General features: G+C 44.3%; 1 protein-coding gene across 1 annotated transcript; it reads left to right on the top strand.

Annotated features, from left to right (window-relative positions):
- The first annotated feature begins 367 nt into the window (after positions 1–367).
- On the top strand, positions 368–19,374 carry LOC110533247 (transcriptional coactivator YAP1). The gene is made up of 8 exons (XM_021617325.2): positions 368–1,277; positions 5,663–5,862; positions 6,084–6,241; positions 6,755–6,856; positions 14,598–14,752; positions 16,728–16,801; positions 16,914–17,014; positions 18,155–19,374. Exons 1-8 carry the CDS (start codon positions 1,068–1,070, stop codon positions 18,301–18,303), a joined length of 1,149 nt encoding a protein of 382 aa, XP_021473000.2. The 5' UTR covers positions 368–1,067; the 3' UTR covers positions 18,304–19,374.
- The last annotated feature ends 1,881 nt before the right edge of the window (positions 19,375–21,255 follow it).

The raw sequence follows: 21,255 nt of genomic DNA, 5'->3' as shown, positions 1-21,255 counted from the left end.
GTACAGAGGGTTTTCTATGCTGAGGCAGTGAGGAAAGTAGAGGAAGGGTGAGGGATCCTAAGAGGCTCCCAGTGAATAGTAGACCTTTTGCATTCATTGCCATGGTTATCAACTGTACCGCAGAAATGGAATATCAATCACAGAAAATAGTTTTGTGGTGGCAGCTGCAGAGAAGTACTTGGGTTTATGGCATTTTACTGCAGAGGAGTGACAGGGAGTGTTGAATTGTAGTGTACAGTCCTCCCAGGCTGTTGGCCTGTTGGTGAAGGGTCAGAAAGGGTCAAAGTAGTGGAATGGGGTGGTGTTTTTTAAAATGTATTTATAAGTGAAGGGTTAGTTGGCAGGGTAATTGTTTTCCTTTTTATTTTGTTTCACGGTGTACTGATTTACACTCCAGTGGAAGAAGAAGAAGAAATAAAGGAGACATTGCCCTCTGCTGGGAGCCTTTAACCATAGACTGTAAAAATAACCTTGTAACCCCGCCTCTCACTGGTCACATGAGACTCTAAGGCTGTAGCCTGTCCTATCGACAGTTTGGAACAACTTTGGAAAACTGAGATTTATTACCACGTAAACACCTATTTTTCACCAAATGAAACTATGTAGAGGACTTAATTTCGGACAGTATGCAGAAATCACATTTGGGAGTAGCTGGGACGGTTTTCGAGTCCAGCGGTTGAAGAAAAGCGATCATCAGACGAAGTTTCTGTAGGGGAAAAAAGTTGAGTGCAACTCGTCTGTCTGAGGTTTGTGGGACGGGCCGTCTGGCTGGCTGGATGCGTGTTTTCAGCGCCGAGGAGTTTGGATATTCACGAAGGAAACTAACATAACTATTTCATTTGATGGTGCAGGATAATAATGTTTTGCCAGTTTAAACACTATAAGAACTTTCAAAATTAAAATCCACAAAAACAAATTAAACTACAAAGAATATCCGTTCTTTGTAGTCAGTTTAGGGTTCGTCTTCCATTTAACTCTGAACCATTTCTCGTTTTGGAATCATTCGTTATCATTCATAATTAACTGTTCAGTTGTTTTAATTGGACGCATCACCTCTGGAAGGCAACATGGACGCGCGACAGGGTCAGTGCGCGCCCCCGGTGGGGCAGCAGATCGTGCACGTCCGCGGGGACTCCCAGACGGATCTGGAGGCTCTGTTTAACTCCGTGATGAACCCTAAAACCTCCGCCCTGCCCCCCTCCTCTCTGCCTATGAGGATGAGGAAACTTCCAGACTCCTTCTTCAGACAGCCGGATCCCCGATCACACTCCAGACAGGTAGGTAACACGCCTCACACACGTACACACACTCCAGACGTGGTAGGTAACACACTATTATGGTATTTATCCAAACAAGGAGGATATGAGGTGTTCAGAGGCTATGCTTCAGTGCAGGACAGGCTCATCATGGATGGATGGTGTTGGAGAACAGCCCAACTTTTCCACTGAGGACAGGATTTGATTTGGAAGACAAAAAACTAAAGAGCTAAGAATGAGTTTGTTCCCAGCAAGGATTAAAATCACATTGATGTGAATTTTTTTGATTGTTTATGTGATTGACTACATTCAGTAATGAGGGCAACTTTAGTTTTAGAAGTGGGTGGGGGGGTAACCAGACAGGGGGTCTTGGGGTCCTCCCCCACAATTTCTTTGGTATCTGAAGCGCATTTCCTGCATTTCGCATTTCTATACAATCCATTATGACCCATGGCTCTTCTAGCTGTCTCTATTTAGAACAAACAAAAGTAAGCAAAAACACCCACAATCATCAAATTAGGTAAGAGATCGTTATTAAATATGTTTAAGTGATTGATAAGACTGAACTAGATCAAAGGTAAGTAATAATCAATATTGTGTCGTACGTTTAATCAATAGCCTAACATGTGAACAGCTCTTTAAAAAGTACAAAGATCTTTTATTGTTTGTCTTTATTAAGACATCCTCTATCAAATTTCAGCCAACCACCTGCATGCCCGACCCGCACCAGGCCAGTCAATAACTAAATTCTCTCCCCGACCCCCACCAGTCTAGTCAATAACTAAATTCTCTCCCCGACCTGCACCAGTCTAGTCAATAACTAAATTCTCTCTCCGACCCCCACCAGTCTAGTCAATAACTCAATTCTCTCCCCGACCAGTCTAGTCAATAACTCAATTCTCTCCCCGGGCCCCACCAGTCTAGTCAATAACTAAATTCTCTCTCCGACCCCCACCAGTCTAGTCAATTACTAAATTCTCTCCCGACCCCCACCAGTCTAGTCAATAACTAAATTCTCTCTCCGACCCCCACCAGTCTAGTCAATAACTAAATTCTCTCCCCAACCAGTCTAGTCAAAACTCAACTTTCTCTACCACCAGTCTAGTCAATAACTAAATTCTCTCTCCGACCCCCCACCAGTCTAGTCAATAACTAAATTCTCTCTCCGACCCCCCACCAGTCTAGTCAATAACTAAATTCTCTCCCCGACCCCCCACCAGTCTAGTCAATAACTAAATTCTCTCCCCGACCAGTCTAGTCAATACCTCAACTCCCTCCCCGACCCCCACCAGTCTAATCAAAACTCAACTCCCTCCCCGACCCCCACCAGTCTAGTCAAAACTCAACTTTCTCCCAACACAATTTCTTTCACACTTGATGTATTATTTTATTCCCAAGGGAAATGTTTAGAAACACACAGAAACGCATAGACCTACACATATACAGTACCAGTCAAAAGTTTGGACACACCCACTGGTTGATGCTTATTTATAAAACCCTCTTAGGCCTCACTCCCCTCTATCTGAGATATCTCCTGCAGCCTTCATCCTCCACATACAACACCCGTTCTGCCAGTCACCTTCTGTTAAAGGTCCCCAAAGCAAACACATCCCTGGGTCGCTCCTCTTTTCAGTTCGCTGCAGGTAGCGACTGGAACGAGCTGCAACAAACACTCAAACTGGACAGTTTTATCTCAATATCTTCATTCAAAGACTCAATCATGGACACTCTTACTGACAATTGTCTGTTTTGCGTGATGTACTGTTGTCTCTACCTTCTTGCCCTTTGTGCTGTTGTCTGTGCCCAATAATGTTTGTACCATGTTGTGATGCTACCATGCTGTGTTGTCATGTTGTGTTGTTACCATGTTGTTGTCATGTTGTGTTGCTGCCATGCTATGTTGTTGTCTTAGGTCTCTCTTTATGTAGTGTTGTGTCTCTCTTGTTGTGATGTGTGTTTTGTCCTATATTTATATTGTATTTATTTTTTATTTTAATCCCAGGCCCCCGTCCCCACAGGAGGCCTTTTGGTAGGCTGTCATTGTAAATAAAACATGTTTTTTAACTGGCTTGCCTAGTTAAAAAAATAAAAAATAAAATGTCACTGTAACCTGCAACTTCAATTAAATGGAAGAAAAACCTACCCAAGGGTTTTTCTTTCTTTTTACTATTTTCTACATTTTAGAATAGTAGTGAAGACAAACTATGAAATAACACATGGAATCATGTAGTAACCAAAAAAGTGTTAAACAAAACAAAATATATTTGAGATTCTTCAAATAGCCACCCTTTGCCTTGATGACAGCTTTGCACACTCTTGGCATTCTCTCAAACAGCTTCACCTGGAGTGCTTGTCCAACAGTCTTGAAGGAGTTCCCACATATGCTGAGCACCTGTTGGCTGCTTTTCCTTTACTCTGCGTTCCAACTCATCCCAAACCATCTCAATTGGGTTGAGGTCGGGTGATTGTGGAGGCCAGGTCATCTGATGCAGCACTCCATCACTCCCATCCGGGCTAGGCCGTCATTCACACTGTGACAGTAGTTTTGATTTAGAATGGAACATTATCATGCACCTTTATCAAAACCGGGGCAGTGGGAAAAAATAAATTTCATCTATGCAGTTAAATAGCAAATGCCAGGCAGGCTATACTCCTGCGGTAAAGATAAGCAATGTGCTTAATATTAGGACAATTAAGAAATAAATATAGTAGGCCCAGTGACGACTTAGCAAAAATAATAATAATATAAAATAATTATATACACTGCCGTTCAAAAGTTTGGGGTCACTTTGAAATGTCCTTGTTTTTGAAAGAAAAGCAACAAAAAAAATCTATTTAAAAACGTCAAATTGATCAGAAATACAGTGTAGACTTTGATAATTAGAGGTCGACCGATTAATTGGAATGGCCGATTAATTAGGGCCGATTTTAAGTTTTCATAACAATCGGAAATCGGTATATTTGGACACCGATTTGGCCATTTTTTAAATATATATATATTTTTTTAACTGGGCAAGTCATTTAAGAACACATTCTTATTTTCAATGACGGCCTAGGAACAGTGGGTTAACTGCATGTTCAGCAGAATGACAGATTTGTACCTTGTCAGCTTGGGGGTTTGAACTTGCAACCTTCCGGTTGCTAGTCCACCGCTCTAACCACTAGGCTACCCTGGATATCCCTACCAGCCAAACCCTCCCTAACCCGGACAACGCTAGGCCAATTGTGCTTTGCCCCCATGGAACTCCCGGTCCTGGCCGGCTGCGACAGAGCCTGGGCTCGAACCCAGAGTCTCTGCGATGCAGTGCCTTAGACCACTGCGCCACCCGGGAGGCCATTCATGTATATGTTTTTGATGTTTGTTCTTTGTTATAGGGACAAAAAGATCGGGAAAGTGGTTTACCCATACATCTCCATTTTGGATAGATAACTCTTCGTGTTGTTGTTTGTTTAGTGTTTTCCAATTTTCCCCAGAATTGGTTAGAGGCTATGAATTCTTCATTTACATTGAGCTGATTTCTGACGTGCTGTTCCTTCTTTTTCCGTAGTGTATTTCTGTATTGTTTTAGTGATTCACCATAGTGAAGGCGTAGACTTTTTCTGGGTCTCTCTATTTTTGGTTGGATAGGTTTCTCAATTTCTTTCTTAAATTTTTGCATTCTTCATCAAACCATTTGTCATAGTTGTTCATTTTCTTCGGTTTTCTATTTGAGATTTTTAGATTTGATAGGGAAGCTGAGAGGTCAAATATACGGTTTAGGTTTTCTACTGCCAAGTTTACACCTTCACTATTACAGTGAAACATTTTGTTGAGGAAGTTGTCTAAAAGGGATTGAATTTGTTGTTGCTTAATTGTTTTTTGGTAGGTTTCCACACTACATTCCTTCCATCTATAACGTTTCTTTATATTACTCAGTTCCTTTGGCTTTGATTCCTCATGATTGAGTATTGCTCTGTTCTAGTTGACTGTGATTTTGCTGTGATCTGATAGGGGTGTCAGTGGGCTGACTGTGAACGCTCTGAGAGACTCTGGGTTGAGGTCAGTGATAAAGTAGTCTACAGTACTACTGCCAAGAGATGAGCTGTAGGTGTACCTACCATAGGAGTCCCCTCGAAGCCTACCATTGACTATGTACATACCCAGCGTGCGACAGAACTGCATGAGATGTGACCTGTTTTTGTTGACTATGTTGTCATAGTTGTGCCTAGGGGGGCATATGGGGGAGGGAATGCTGTCACTTCCAGGCAGGTGTTTGTCCCCCTGTGTGCTGAGGGTGTCAGGTTCTTGTCCGTTCTGGCATTTAGATCGCCACAGACTAGTGTTCCACACATTGGACCATCAGACCTCAATCAGTTGAACTTGCCCCTAGACACTGATCTAAATGTGTGCTTGTGTGTCTGTCTAGGCCAGTTCAGATGGGACCATCGTTGGGTCTCTGACACCTCATCATGTGCGTGCCCACTCCTCTCCCGCCTCGCTCCCCATCAATGCCCTTTCTGCCCCAGCAACCAGTGCCATGGCAACCCAGCCGCTCCCTGATGACGTGCCCCTCCCTCCGGGCTGGGAGATGACCAAGACTCCCTCAGGACAGTGCTACTTCCTCAAGTAGGTATCTCTGTGTGGCAGGTAAAACCAGTCCTAAATCAGCAGGTTAAACCAGCTCCTAAACTGCAGCAGACTACGGAAGCCTGTTAGGGAAAAACCTCACGTGGAGAAACAACACTAACAAATCTGACTGGCTAACTAACAACCAATTACATGGCTCAGAAATCTACATCCTCTACCGTCTCCTAACTTTGTTTGTGTGCGTGTGTGTGTGTGTGTAGTCACCTGGACCAGACGACCACATGGCATGACCCCCGTCTCTCCCATCTCCAGACCAACGCAGCGGCCCACCTGCTCTCTGCTCCCCCGCCACACACACACACCCTCGCACACCCTGCACCCAACACACACACACAGAGTAACACCAGCTCCAACACAGGTACCACCCTCTTTTTCTCTCTCTCCGTCTCTGTCTCTCCATCCCTGTCTCTCTCTCTCTCCGTCTGTCTGTCACTCTCTCTTTCTATCTGCCTGTCTCTCTCTCGCTGTCTCTCTCTCGCTGTCTCTCTCTCGCTGTCTCTCTCTCTCTCGCTGTCTGTCTGTCTGTCTCTCTCTCTGTCTGTTTGTTTCTCGCTGTCTCTCTCTCACTGTCTCTGTCTCTCTTTCTCTATCTCTCTGTCTGTTTCTGTCTCTCTCTGTCTTTCTCTCTCTCTCTCTCTCTCTGATCTGTCTGTCTCTGATCTGTCTGTCTCTGCTCTGTCTGTTTCTGTCTCTGTGTCTCTCTGATCTGTCTGTCTCTTTGTCTTTCTCTGTCTGTCTCTCTCTGTCTTTGTCTTTTTCTCTCCTTAAATTTTGTATTAATTGATTATATTTCATTCTTGTTGACAGTACCACTAAAAGTAGTGCTCTCCTTTATCTCCATGCCTCCCTCTGTCCTGTGTGTCTGCTCCAGGCCCCCTCCCAGAGGGTTGGGAACAGGCAGTGACTCCTGAAGGAGAGGTCTACTACATCAACCACATCACCAAGACCACCTCCTGGTTAGACCCACACCTAGGTAACGAGAGAGAGAGAGAGAGAGACACAGACAGACAGACAGACAGACAGACAGACAGACAGACAGACAGACATTTCCGTACAGCCTTTAGACAACTAAGCAGCCAAAAAGATACCCGCCATTACTCAGAAATAGCATTTTAAATATTAACTTACCTTTGATGATCTTCATCAGAATGCACTCCCAGGAATCCCAGTTCCACCATAAATGTTTGATTTGTTTCATAATGTCCATTAGTTATGTCCAAATATCTTCTTTTGTTAGGGCGTTTGGTAAACAAATCCAAAAGCGCTTTCAGGTCGTGCCGAATGTCCGACGAAAAGTTTAAAAAGTTCCGTTACAGCCCGTAGAAAAATGCCAACCTAAGAATGGAATCAATCTTTAGGATGTTTTTAACTTAACACTTCATTAATGTTCCAACCGGACAATTCCTTTGTCTGTACAAATGAAGTGGAACGTAGCTACCTTTCACGTGAGCGCGCCAGGCCGAGGCTGTGGCACTCTGCCAGACCACTCACTCATAGAGCTCTTATGAGCCCCTCCAGAGTAGAATCCTCAAAACAGGTTCTAAATACTTTTGACATCTAGTGGAAGCCTTGGGAAGTGAAACATACAGTGGGGCAAAAAAGTATTTAGTCAACCACCAATTGTGCAAGTTCTCCCACTTAAAAAGATGAGAGAGGCCTGTAATTTTTATCATAGGTACACTTCAACTATGACAGACAAAATGAGAAAAAAAATCCTGAAAATCACATTGTAGGATTTTTAATGAATTTATTTGCAAATGATGGTGGAAAATAAGTATTTTCATGCTGCCAAACATATCCTCGTAAAACGGACTATCCTACCGATCCTTGACTTCAGCGATGTCATTTACAAAATGTCCTCCAACACTCCACTTAACAAATTGGATGCAGTCTATCACAGTGCCATCCGTTTTGTCACCAAAGCCCCATATACTACCCACCACTGCGACCTGTATGCTCTCGTTGGCTGGCCCTCGCTTCATATTCATCTCCAATCCCACTGGCTCCAGGTCATCTATAAGTCTTTGCTAGGTAAATCACCTCCTTTTTTCAGCTCACTGGTCACCATAGCAACACCCACCCGTAGCACACTCTCCAGCAGGTATATTTCACTGGTCACCCCCAAAGCCAATTCCCCCTTTAGTCGCCTTTCCTTTCAGTTCTCTGCTGCCAATGACTGGAACGAACTGCAAAAATCCCTGAAGTTGGAGACTCATATCTCCCTCACTAACTTTAACCTGTCTAGGACTGGGGTTCCGCCAACAGCCAATGAAATTGCAGGGCGCCAAATACAAATCAACAGAAATCTCATTAATCACATTTCTCAAACATACAAGTATTAGGCACCATTTTAAAGATAAAATTCTCGTTAATCCAGCCACAGTGTCTGATTTCAAAAATGCTTTACAGCGAAAGCTCCACAAGCGATTATGTTAGGTCACCACCAACTCACAACCACAGAGAGAGACAGAGAATCCCAGTGGTTATAGAGGATGTCACAGAGAGAGACAGAGAATCACAGGACACCTGATAAAACAGGAGAATTAAAGCGGATATTACGGACACCCACCCACTCACTCACAGGAACAGTTATGGAAGCCCTAGTCTCGTGCAGTGGTTTTCAACTGCTGTGCCTTGGGGAACTCTAGTGTTCCACCAAACATTCCCTAATTCTCTAATCTAGATCTCTTTTAAATGTGAACTACCAAACATTCTCTATTCTAGATCTCTTTTAAATGTAACCTACCAAACATTCCCTAATCTAGATCTCTTTTAAATGTGAACTACCAAACATTCTCTAATCTAGATCTCTTTTAAATGTGAACTACCAAACATTCTCTAATCTAGATCTCTTTTAAATGTGAACTACCAAACATTCTCTAATCTAGATCTCTTTTAAATGTGAACTACCAAACATTCTCTAATCTAGATCTCTTTTAAATGTGAACTACCAAACATTCTCTTTTAAATGTGACCTGTGGAATGTTGATTTGGGAGCACCCAAGATTATCACTCAGACCATACATTACGTCTGTATTGTTCTTCCGTCTGCATCTGTCTGCATTGTTACTCCGTCTGCATTGTCTCTCCATCTGTATTGCCCATCCGTCTGCATTGTCTCTCCATCTGCATTGTCCCTCCGTCTGCATTGTCTCTCCGCCTGCATTGTCTCTCCATCTGCATTGTCTCTCCATCTGCATTGTCTCTCCGTCTGCATTGTCTCTCCGTCTGCATTGTCCTTCCGTCTGCATTGTCTCGCTGTCTGCATTGTCACCTCGTCTGCATTGTACTCTGTCTGCATTGTTCTTCCGTCTGTCTGCATTGTTTCTTCCCTCTGTATTGTTTTTTCCAGTGCACTTTGGCTGTTTTGTATCATTTGAGGGGTGCACATCAGGAGCAAAGATATTTGTATCATTTTACTGATTGTACCTCTGCCATAAAGGCTCGAGCTGCTGCTTTCAAGGAGCGGGACACTAATCCAGACGCTTATAAGAAATCCCGCTATGCCCTCAGACGAACCACCAAACAAGCAGAGCGTCAATACAACAGTAAGATTGCAGGACTTGAAAATTGTTACGGATTACAAAGGGAAACCCGAGCTGCCCAGTGACGCGAGCCTACCAGACGAGCTTAAATGCCTTTTTATGCTCGCTTTGAGGCAAGCAACAATGAAGCATGCACGAGAGCACCAGCTGTTCTGGATGACTGTGTGATAACACTCTCGGTAGCCGATGTGAGCAAGACCTTTAAACAGGTCAACATTCACAAAGCCGCAGGGCCAGACGGATTACCAGGACGTGTACTCAAAGCAAGCGCAAACCAACTGGAAAGTGTCTTCACTGACATTTTCAACCTCTCCCTGACCAAGTCTGTAATACCTACATGTTTCAAGCAGACCACCATAGTCCCTGTGCCCAAGGAAGCGAAGTTAACCTGTCTAAATCATTACCTCCCTATGGCACTCACGTCTGTAGCCATGAAGTGCTTTGGAAGGCTTGTCATGGCTCACATCAACAGCATCCTTCCGGACACCCTAGACCCACTCCAATTTGCATACCGCCCCAACAGATCCACAGATGACGTAATCCCAATCGCACTCCACACTGCCCTTTCTCACCTGGACAAAAGGAACACCTATGTGAGAATGCTGTTCATTGACTACAGCTCAGCGTCCAACACCATAGTTCCCACGAAGCTCATCACTAAGCTAAGGACCCTGGGACTAAACACCTCTCTCGGCAACTGGATCCTGGACTTCCTGATGGGGCCGCCCCCAGGTGGTAAGGGTAGGCAACATGTCTGCCGCACTGATCCTCAACACTCAACACAGTGGTAGGCCTGATCACCGACAACGATGAGACGGCCTATTGGGAGGAGGTCAGATAACTGGCTGTGTGGTGCCAGGACAACAACCTCTCCCTCAGTGTGAGCAAGACAATGGAGCTGAGCGTGGACTATAGGAAAAGGCAGCCCGAACAGGTCCCCATTCTCATCAACGGGGCTGTAGTGGAGCGGATCGACAGTTTCAAGTTCCTTGGTGTCCACATCACCAACGAACTGTCATGGTCCAAACCTACCAAGACAGTTGTGAAGAGGGCACGACAAAACCTATTCCCCCTCAGGAGACTGAAAAGATTTGGCATGGGTCCCCAGATCAAGAAGTTCTACAGCTGCACCATCGAGAGCATCCTGACCTGTTGCATCACTGCCTGGTATGGCAACTGCTCGGCATCTGTAAGGCGCTACAGAGGGTAGTGCGTATGGCCCAGTACATCACTGGGGCCAAGCTTCCTGCCATCCAGGACCTATATAATAGGCGGTGTCAGAGGAAAGTCAGTCTCCAGTCACCCAAGTCATAGACAGTTTCCTTTGCTACCGCACGGCAAGCAGTACCGGCGAGCCAAATCTAGAACCAAAATGCTCCTTAACAGCTTCTACCCCCATAAGACTGCTGAACAATTAATCAAATGACCCCTGGACTATTTACATTGACCCCCCCCCCCATTTGTTTTTTTACACTGCTGCTACTCGCTGTTTATTATCTATGCACCCCCACCTACATGTAAAAATTACCTCAACTAACCTGTACCCCCGCACACTGACTCGGTACCTCCTGTAAATAGCCTTGTTATTATGCGTTACTTTTTATTATTTTTTACTATAGTTTATTTGGTAAATATTTTCTTAACTCTTCTTGACCTACACTGTTGGTTAAGGGCTAAGTAAGCATTTCACGTTAAGGTCTATACTTCGGCGCATGTGACAAAATAAAGTTTGATTTGGACATGACCAGCAGGGTCACCTGGAGGGATCAGCCAATGAAGGTAAAGCCACCCAGTTGACTACATAAAAATGGTGGAAGCCTGCAATGGCGCTGCCCATGCTAATACGGTCTCATGTTCTATGGGCAACAGTAAACATGCCCCCTTCGCCTTGGGTCAGTTAGTGAAAATTATTCAGACTTATGTTGTGTTACTATAACGCCCCCCTTGGGCCAATGAGTGTATTTTTGTAAAAAGAACCCATGTTCTGTCAAAATAGGGCAAGCAAGGTGGCTTGTTCAAAGTCTGCTGGGTGACTAATTAGTAGAACATCTAATGGGCGGTGCTTGTAGGTCCTTATGGGAAACCTGTTGCTTATGAGAGGCTGCATACAGTGCATTTGGAAAGTATTCAGACTTTCCACGTTTTGTTACTTTACAGCCTCATTCTAAAATTGATTTTGTTTTTATCCTCATCAATCTACACACAATCCCCCATAATGAAAACAGATTTTTTGACATTTTTGCAAATGTATTAACAATAAAAAAAAACATACCTTATTTACATAAGTATTCAAAAACCAAACCATGAGGTCGAAGGAATTGTCCGTAGTGATCCGAGACAGAATTGTGTCAAGGCACAGATCTGGGGAAGGGTACCAAAAGATTTCTGCAGCATTGACGGTCCCCAAGAACACAGTGGCCTCCATCATTCGTAAATGGAAGAAGTTTGGAATCACCAAGACTCTTCCTAGAGCTGACTACCCGGCCAAACTGAGCAATCGGGGGAGAAGGGTATTGGTCAGGAAGGTGACTAAGAACCCGATAGTCACTTTGACAGAGCTCCGGAGTTCCTCTGTAGAGATGGTTGTCCTTCTGAAATGTTCTCCCATCTCTGCAGCACTCCACCAATCAGGCCTTTATGGTAGAGTGGCCAGACAGAAGCCACTCCTCAGTTAAAGGCACCTGAAGGACTCAGACAATGTGATACAAGATTCTCTGGTCTGATGAAACTAAGATTCAACTCTTTGGCCTGAATGCCAAGCATCACGTCTGGAGGAAACCTGGCACCATCCCTACGGTGAATCATGGTGGTAGCAGCATCATGCTGTGGGGATGTTTTTCAGAGGCAGGGATAGGGAGAATAGTCAGGATTGAGGGAAAGATGAACGGAACAAAGAACAGAGAGATCCTTGATGAAAACCTGCTCCAGAGCGCTCAGGACCTCAGACTGGGGTGAAGGTTCATCTTCCAACAGGACAACAAACCTAAACACACATCCAAGACAACGCAGGAGTAGCTTCGGAACAAGTCTCTGAATGTCCTTCAGTGGCCCAGCCATAGCCCAGACTTGAACCTGATCGAACATGAAAATCGCTGGGCAGCTAAGGTCATCATCCAATCTGACAGCGCTTGAGAGGATCTGAAGAGAATAATGGGAGAAACTCCCTGAATACAGGTGTGCCAAGCTTCTAACGTCATACCCAAGGAGACTCAAGTCTATAATTGCTGCCAAAGGTGCTTTAACAAAGCACTGAGTAAATGGTCTGAATACTTATGTAAATGTAATATTTATGTTTTTTTTTTTTATATACATTTGCTAACATTTCTGAAAAACAGATTTTGCTTTGTCATTATGGGGTATTTTGTGTAGATTGGTGCGGGGAGAAAACAATTTAATACATTTTATAGTAAGACTAGAACATAACAAATCGTGGAAAAAGTCAACGGGTCTGAATACTTTCCGAATGCTCTGTATATGTACAACATGTCATGACTGCAGCTCAAACAGCACAGGAGATATGCTTGTTCAAAATGAGACAGAGACAAGGAAGGAGAGACAGACAGACAGGGAAGGAGAGAGACAGACAGACAGGGAAGGAGAGACAGACAGACAGGGAAGGAGAGACAGACAGACAGAGAAGGAGAGACAGACAGGGAGGGTGCGAGAGACGGACAGGGAGGGTGCGAGAGACAGACAGGGAGGGTGCGAGAGACGGACAGGGAGGGTGCGAGAGACAGACAGGGAGGGTGCGAGAGACAGACAGGGAGGGTGCGAGAGACAGACAGGCAGACAGACAGACAGACAGGGAAGGAGAGACAGACAAACAGACAGACAGGGAAGGAGAGACAGACAGGGAGGGCGCGAGAGACAGACAGGCAGACAGACAGACAGACAGGGATGGAAGGAGAGACAGACAGGGGGGGCGCGAGAGACAGACAGGGAAGGAGAGACAGACAAACAGACAGACAGGGAAGGAGAGACAGACAGGGAGGGCGCGAGAGACAGACAGGCAGACAGACAGACAGGGATGGAAGGAGAGACAGACAGGGGGGGCGCGAGAGACAGACAGGGAAGGAGAGACAGACAAACAGACAGACAGACAGACAGACAGGGAAGGAGAGACAGACAAACAGACAGACAGGGAAGGAGAGACAGACAAACAGACAGACAGGGAAGGAGAGACAGACAGGGAGGGCGCGAGAGACAGACAGGCAGACAGACAGACAGGGAAGGAGAGACAGACAAACAGAAAGACAGGGAAGGAGAGACAGACAAACAGACAGGGAGGGCGCGAGAGACGGAGGGAGGGAGGGAGGGAGGGAGGGAGGGAGGGAGCGAGAGACGGAGGGGGGGAGGGAGGGAGAGCCGGGGAGGGAGCGAGAGACCGAAACAGAGAGGGAGAGTTGCCTCAAGGCCAGAGAGAACAGTCTGGTTAAACAGGAACAACTGGTAGATAAGACACTCCCTAACAGTCACACACACCCTGACACTGTCTCCCTCCCTAACATTAACCCCTGACCCTGTCTCCCTCTCTAACATTAACCCCTGCCCCTGTCTCCCTCCCTAACATTAATCCCTGACACTGTCTCCCTCCCTAACATTAACCCCTGACCCTGTATCCCTCTCTAACATTAATCCCTGACCCTGTCTCCCTCTCTAACATTAACCCCTGACCCTGTATCCCTCCCTAACATTAATCCCTGACCCGGTCTCCCTCCCTGACCCTTTCTCCCTCTCTAACATTAACCCCTGACCCTGTCTCCCTCTCTAACATTAACCCCTGCCCCTGTCTCCCTCTCTAACATTAATCCCTGACCCTGTCTCCCTCTCTAACATTAACCCCTGACCCTGTATCCCTCCCTAACATTAATCCCTGACCCGGTCTCCCTCCCTGACCCTGTCTCCCTCTCTAACATTAACCCCTGACCCTGTCTCCCTCTCTAACATTAACCCCTGCCCCTGTCTCCCTCCCTAACATTAATCCCTGACCCTGTCTCCCTCCCTAACATTAATCTCTGACCCGGTCTCCCTCCCTAACATTAACCCCTGACCTGGTCTTCTTCCCTACCATTAACCCTGACCTTGTCTCCCTCCCTGACATTAACCTGACCCTCTCTCCTTCCCTGACCCTGTCTCCCTCCCTAACCTCTGACCCTGTCCTCCCTCCAGTCCAGAGTGCTGTAGCCCAGGTGAAGCCCTCAACCCTGACCTCTGACCCGGTTGGCATTGCAACAGTGGTAACCAAGCGCAGGCAGCAGCTGCAGGTGGAGAAGGACAGGCTGAGGCGGAAACAACAGGACCTGGCCCGTCCAATCAGACTACAGGTCAGGGGTCAAACACACTGGAATATATATGGATATTATGTTCTATACTGTGCCTTCAGAAAGTATTCACACCCCTTGACTTACCACATTTTATTACAAAGTGGGTTTAAAATGCATTTCATTGTCTTTAAAAAAAATGTTATGTCAACAATCTACACAAAATACTCTGTCAAAGTGGAACAAAAATTTGAACATTTAGAAAACATTTATGAAAAATAAAACACTTTTATATATACACTATATATACAAATGTATGTGGACACCCCTTCAAAACAGTGGATTTGGCTATTTCAGCCACACCTGGTACTGACAGGTGTATACAATTGAGCACACAGCCATGCAATCTCCATAGACAAACATTGGCCAAACCCAGATTTGTCCGTCGGACTGCCAGAGGAAATTTGGAACTCGGTAGTGAGTGTTGCAACTGAGGACAGATGATTTTACACGCCACACACTTCAGCGGTCCTGTCTTGTGAGCTTATGTGGCCTACCGCTGAGCCGTTGTTGCTCCGAGATGTTTCCACTTCACAATAACAGCACTAATAACTGACGGGGCAGCTCTAGTAGGGCCGAAATTTGAAGAACTGACTTGTTAGAAAGGTGGCATCCTAAGACGGTGCCATTTTGAAAGTCACTGAGCTCTTCAGTAAGGCCATTCTACATTCAAAATGGCACCGTCTTAGGATGCCACCTTTCCAACAAGTCTGTTCTTCAAATTTCGGCCCTACTAGAGCTGCCCCGGTCAGTTATTAGCGTTGTTATTGTGAAGTGGAAAGTGTAGTCCGGTGGAAATTTGTCCTTTGGTCTGGAGTCCAAATTGAAGATTTTTGGTTCCAACCGCCGTGTCTTTGTAAGACGTGGTGAACGGATTATTACATTTTTAAATGTTTTATTTCACCTTTATTTAACCAGGTAGGCCAGTTGCTGGAGTGCTGCAGAGATGGTTGTCCTTCTGGTTCTCCCATCTCCACAGAACTCTGGTAGAGTGGCCAGAAACTCTGTCAGAGTGACCATTGTGTTCTTGGACACCTCCCGAACCAGTTCAGTTTGGCTGGGTGTTCAGCTGTAGGAAGAGTCTTGGTGGTTCCAAACTACTTACATTTAAGAATGATGGAGGCCACTGTGTTCTTAGGGACCTTCAATGCTGCAAAAGAAATGTGGTACCCTTCCCCAGATCGGGGCGGCAGGTAGCCTAGTGGTTAGAGCGTTGGGCCGGTAACCGAAAGGTTGCTAGATCGAATCCCTGAGCTGACAAGGTAAAAATCTGTCGTTCTGCCCCTGAACACGGCGGTTAACCCACTGTTCCTAGGCCGTCATTGAAAATAAGAATTTGTTCTTAACTGACTTGCCTAGTGAAATAAAGGTAAACACAATCGACACAATCCAGTCTCAGAGCTCTATATACAATTCCTTCGACCTCATGGCTTGGTTTTTGCTCTGACATGCACTGTCAACTGTGGGATCTTAAATAGACAGGTGTGTGTCTTTCAAAATCATGTCCAATTAATTGAATTTACCACAAGTGGACTCCAATCAAGTTGTAGAAACATCTCAAGGATGATCAATGGAAACAGGATGCACCTGAGCTCAATTTCATTTCTGATAGCAAATACTTGTATGTAACTTATTTACTTATGTAAATAAGTAATACATTTGCAAAAATGTCTTAAAACCTGTTTTCCCTTTGTCATTATGGATGTATTGTGGGTAGATTGATGAAGGAAAATAATTATTATAATCAATTTTAGAATTTAGCTGTAACAACAAAATGAATACTTTCTGAATGCACTGTAAATGTGTGTGTAAATATGTTGGGTGTTATTTATTTAAAATGTATGTTTTTATTGTAACAGCAAAGTACCAGCAGAGTTTTTAATATCAGTTGTTTTTACAGAACCAATAATAATAATGCTGGAAGTAAAATAAAGTAAACTAGTAATAAATAATCAATAAATAATGTAACCCGTGTCAGGATGTGGCGGTGAGGAGTGGACTGGAGCATGATGGGAAAATGAGGAACAACCATGTAGACCCCGCCCTCAACGGGTGAGCCTGTCTGTCTTCGTGTCTGTGTGCATGTGGAAGTATGCGCTTCCAAAACAAATATGTGTGCGTTTTAGCCAATATTACAACTGTGTGTGTTGGTCACTGCTTGTAGGGCCCACTCCCGGAACCAGAGTACTGACAGTGGTCTGAGTGTCAGCAGCTTCACACGGACACCTGATGACCTGCTGAACACTGTGGAACTCATGGATACAGGTAAGACACACACACACCTTGGTTTAAATTGGACTATTTTAAAGGTAAAATAACCTAATCAAATGTTATTTGTCACTTCGTAAACAACAGGTGTGGACTAACAGTGAAATGCTCTGTAAACAACAGGTGTGGACTAACAGTGAAATGCTCTGTAAACAACAGGTGTGGACTAACAGTGAAATGCTCTGTAAACAACAGGTGTGGACTAACAGTGAAATGCTCTGTAAACAACAGGTGTAGACTAACAGTGAAATGCTTGGTAAACAACAGGTGTGGACTAACAGTGAAATGCTTGGTAAAACAACAGGTGTGGACTAACAGTGAAATGCTCTGTAAACAACAGGTGTAGACTAACAGTGAAATGCTCTGTAAACAACAGGTGTGGACTAACAGTGAAATGCTTGGTAACCATGTGTATATATACTGACAGGTTACCATAGTCACATTAATATATACTGACAGGTTACCATAGTTACATTAATATATACTGACACCTGGAGGTTACCATAGTCACATTAATATATACTGACAGGTTAACATAGTCACAATAATATACACTGAGTGTACAAAACATTAAGAACACTCTTTCCATGACATAGACTGACCAGGTGAAAACTATGATCCCTTATTGATGTCACTTGTTAAATCCACTTCAATCAGTGTAGATGAAGGGGAGGAGACAGGTTAAAGGAGGATTTTTAAGCCTTAAGACAATTGAGACAATGATTGTGTATGTGTGACATTCAGAGGGTGAATGGGCAAGACAAAATATTTAAGTGCCTTAGAAAAGGGTATGGTAGTAGGTGCCAGGCTGGGTTTTCCACACTCAACCGTTTCCTGTGTGTATCAAGAATGGTCCACCACCCAAAGGATATCCATCCAACCTCACACAACTGTGGGAAGCATTTTTAGTCAACATGGGCCAGCATCCCTGTGGAAGTCTTTCCACACCTTGTAGTGTCCATTCCCTGACGATTTGAGGCTTTTTTGAGGGCAAAAGGGGACTGCAACTCACTATTAGGAAGGTGTTGTTCATTTGTTGTACTCTGTGTAAATGAATGCACTCAATCTCTGGGGTTACATCTTGGAGCTCTAGCAACATCCACAACATCCTAATGACTGTATTATGTGCTGTGATAGGTGACTCTGGAGCAGGCCAGCCAATGGCATTCCTGGAGGCAGGCCCAGGGGTGTGCATGGCTACCGATGGGGAGGAGCTAATGCCCAGCATCCAGGAAGCCCTGAGCTCAGACCTCCTGAGTGACATGGATACTGTTCTCTGGTTATAGACGCACACTATAGATACACACTATAGTCACACACACACACACTATAGTCACACACACACATACACTCTAGACACACGCACACACAATCTAGACACACACACACACTATACACACACACACACTATAGACACACACTGTAGACACACACACTATAGACACACCTACCTGGCTATAGACTCTACACAACAGTAGTACATAATGAACTGATTTGATGGGTTATAGACTACACAACAGGGAACGAGACTCAGATTCCGCCCCTCCACTTCCTCTCCTGGGTGTTACCTGTCTCCCTTGAACCTAGCTGGCCACTGATTGGCTGGTTTCCCAAGATGTAACCCAGTAGACACTGTGGCCCTTGACGACAGGAGATAGAGCGAAACATGATGTGGTACTGAGGAGACACTGTGGCCCTTGACGACAGGAGATAGAGCGATACATGATGTGACACTGTGGCCCTTGACGACTGGAGATAGGGAGATACATTATGTGGTACTGAGGAATGTGCCTAGTGTTTTCTTCCTCTATCTCTCCCTCTCTCCTCCCCTCTCCTCTTTATGTCTCTCTCTCCTTCCCCCTCTCCTCTCCCTCCTCCTTTCTCCCTCCCTCCTTCCCTTTCACAGGAGAGAGAATCTTCAGTTTGCCTTTCATCCCTGTATACCTCACACCTGCCTTTCCCTTCCCATAAGTATGTATCTTTGTTAGTTATGCCTACATATATCAACAAACAATCTTCTTTAGAAGTGGTACAATTTCTCAACGTGTTGTTTAACTTGCAGGCTGCTAAATTGTGAGGCATGAGAGATTAACAGAATATTCCTCCACATCAGCAGTTGTAATAGAATTTACCAGTTATAACGTACATCCAGAGCCTTCATAAAGTATTCACACCCCTTGACTTATTCCACATTTTGTTGTGTTGCCATGTGGGATTAAAATGCATTTAATTGTCAACGATCTACACAACATACTCAGTAATGTCAAAGTGGAAGATTTTGACATGAGGTACTTTTGAAGTTGGAAGTTTACATACTCTTAGGTTGGAGTCATTAAAACTTGTTTTTCAACCACTCCACAAATTTATTTTTAACAAACTATAGTTTTGGCAAGTCGGTTAGGACATCTACTTTGTGCATGACACAAGTAATTTTTCCAACAATTGCTTACAGACAGATTATTTCACTTATAACTCAGTGTCACAATTCCAGTGGGTCAGAAGTTTACATACACTAAGTTGACTGTGCTTTTAAACAGCTTGGAAAATTCCAGAAAATGATGTCATGGCTTTTGAAGCTTCTGATAGGCTAATTGACATCATTTGAGTCAATTGGAGGTGTACCTGTGGATGTATTTCAAGGCCTACCTTCAAACTCAGTGCTTCTTCGCTTGACATCATGGGAAAATTAAAAGAAATCAGCCAAGACCTCAGAAAATAATTGTATACCTCAACAAGTCTGGTTCATCCTTGGGAGCAATTTCCAAACGCCTGAAAGTACCACATTCATCTGTACAAACAATAGTACACAAGTATTAACACCATGGGACCACGCAGCCATCATACTGCTCAGGAAGGAGACGCGTTCTGTCTCCTAGAGATTAATGTACTTTGGTGCAAAATGTGCAAATCAATCCCAGAACAACAGCAAAGGACCTTGTGAAGATGCTGGAGGAAACAGGTACAAAGTATCTATCCACAGTAAAATGAGTCCTATATCTACATAACCTGAAAGTCCGCTCAGCAAGAAAGAAGCCACTGCTCCAAAACCGCCATAAAAAAGCCAGACTATGGTTCCTCTGGTCTGAGGAATTAAAAATAGAGCTGTTTGGCAATAATGACCATTGTTATGTTTGGGGGAAAAAGGGGTAGGCTTGCAAGCCGAAGAACACCATCCCAACCGTGAAGCACGGGGGTGGCAGCATCATGTTGTGGAGGTGCTTTGCTGCAGGAGGGACTGGTGCACTTCACAAAATATATGGCATCATGAGGCAGCAAAATGATGTGGATATATTGAGGCAACATCTCAAGACATCAGTCAGGAAGTTAAAGCTTAGTTGCAAATGGGTCTTCCAAATGGACAATGACCCCAAGCATACTTCCAAAGTTGTGACAAAATGGCTTAAGGACAACAAAGTCAAGGTATTGGAGTGGCCATCACAAAGCCCTGACCTCAATCCTATAGAAAATGTGTGGGCAGAACTGAAAAGGCATGTGTGAGCGAGGAGGCCTACAAACCTGACTCCGTTACACCAGCTCTGTCAGTAGGTTATGGGCCAAAATTCTTATTGTGGGAAGCTTGTGGAAGGATACCTGAAACATTTGACCCAAGTTAAACAATTTAAAGGCAATGCTACCAAATACTAATTGAGTGTATGTAAACTTCTGACCCTCTTGGAATGTGATGAAAGAAATAAAAGCTGAAATAAATAATTGTTTCTACTATTATTCTGACATTTCACATTCTTAAAATAAAGTGGTGATCCTAACATGGAATTTTACAGCAAGGGAATTTTTACTAGGATTAAATGTCAGGAATTGTGAAAACCTGAGTTTAAATGTGTTTGGCTAAGGTGTATAAGCTTTCGACTTCAACTGAATTTGTCTCCCAGTGTTTGTTGGAAAGCCAAGTTTTCCTCTAGAACTTTGCCTGTGCTTAGCTCTATTCTGTTTCATTTACCTTAAAAAAAACTCCCTAGTCCTTGCCGATGACAAGCATACCCATAACATGATGCAGCCACCGCCATGCTTGAAAATATGAAGTGCTGGATTTACCCCAAACATTACACTTTGTATTCAGGACTTAAAGTTAATTTCTTTGCCATATTTATATTTATAGTTTTACTTTAGTGCCTTATTGTAAACAGGATGCATGTTTGGAATATTTTTATTCTGTACAGGCTTCCTTCCTTTCACTCTGTCATTTATGTTAATATTGTGGAGTAACTACAATGTTGTTG

Source organism: Oncorhynchus mykiss, chromosome 10, assembly GCF_013265735.2.
Source record: "Oncorhynchus mykiss isolate Arlee chromosome 10, USDA_OmykA_1.1, whole genome shotgun sequence".
In the NCBI taxonomy this organism is placed as follows: Eukaryota; Metazoa; Chordata; class Actinopteri; order Salmoniformes; family Salmonidae; genus Oncorhynchus; species Oncorhynchus mykiss.
Note: the sequence above shows the minus strand (reverse complement) of the source record. Positions and strands in the feature narration are given on the sequence as shown.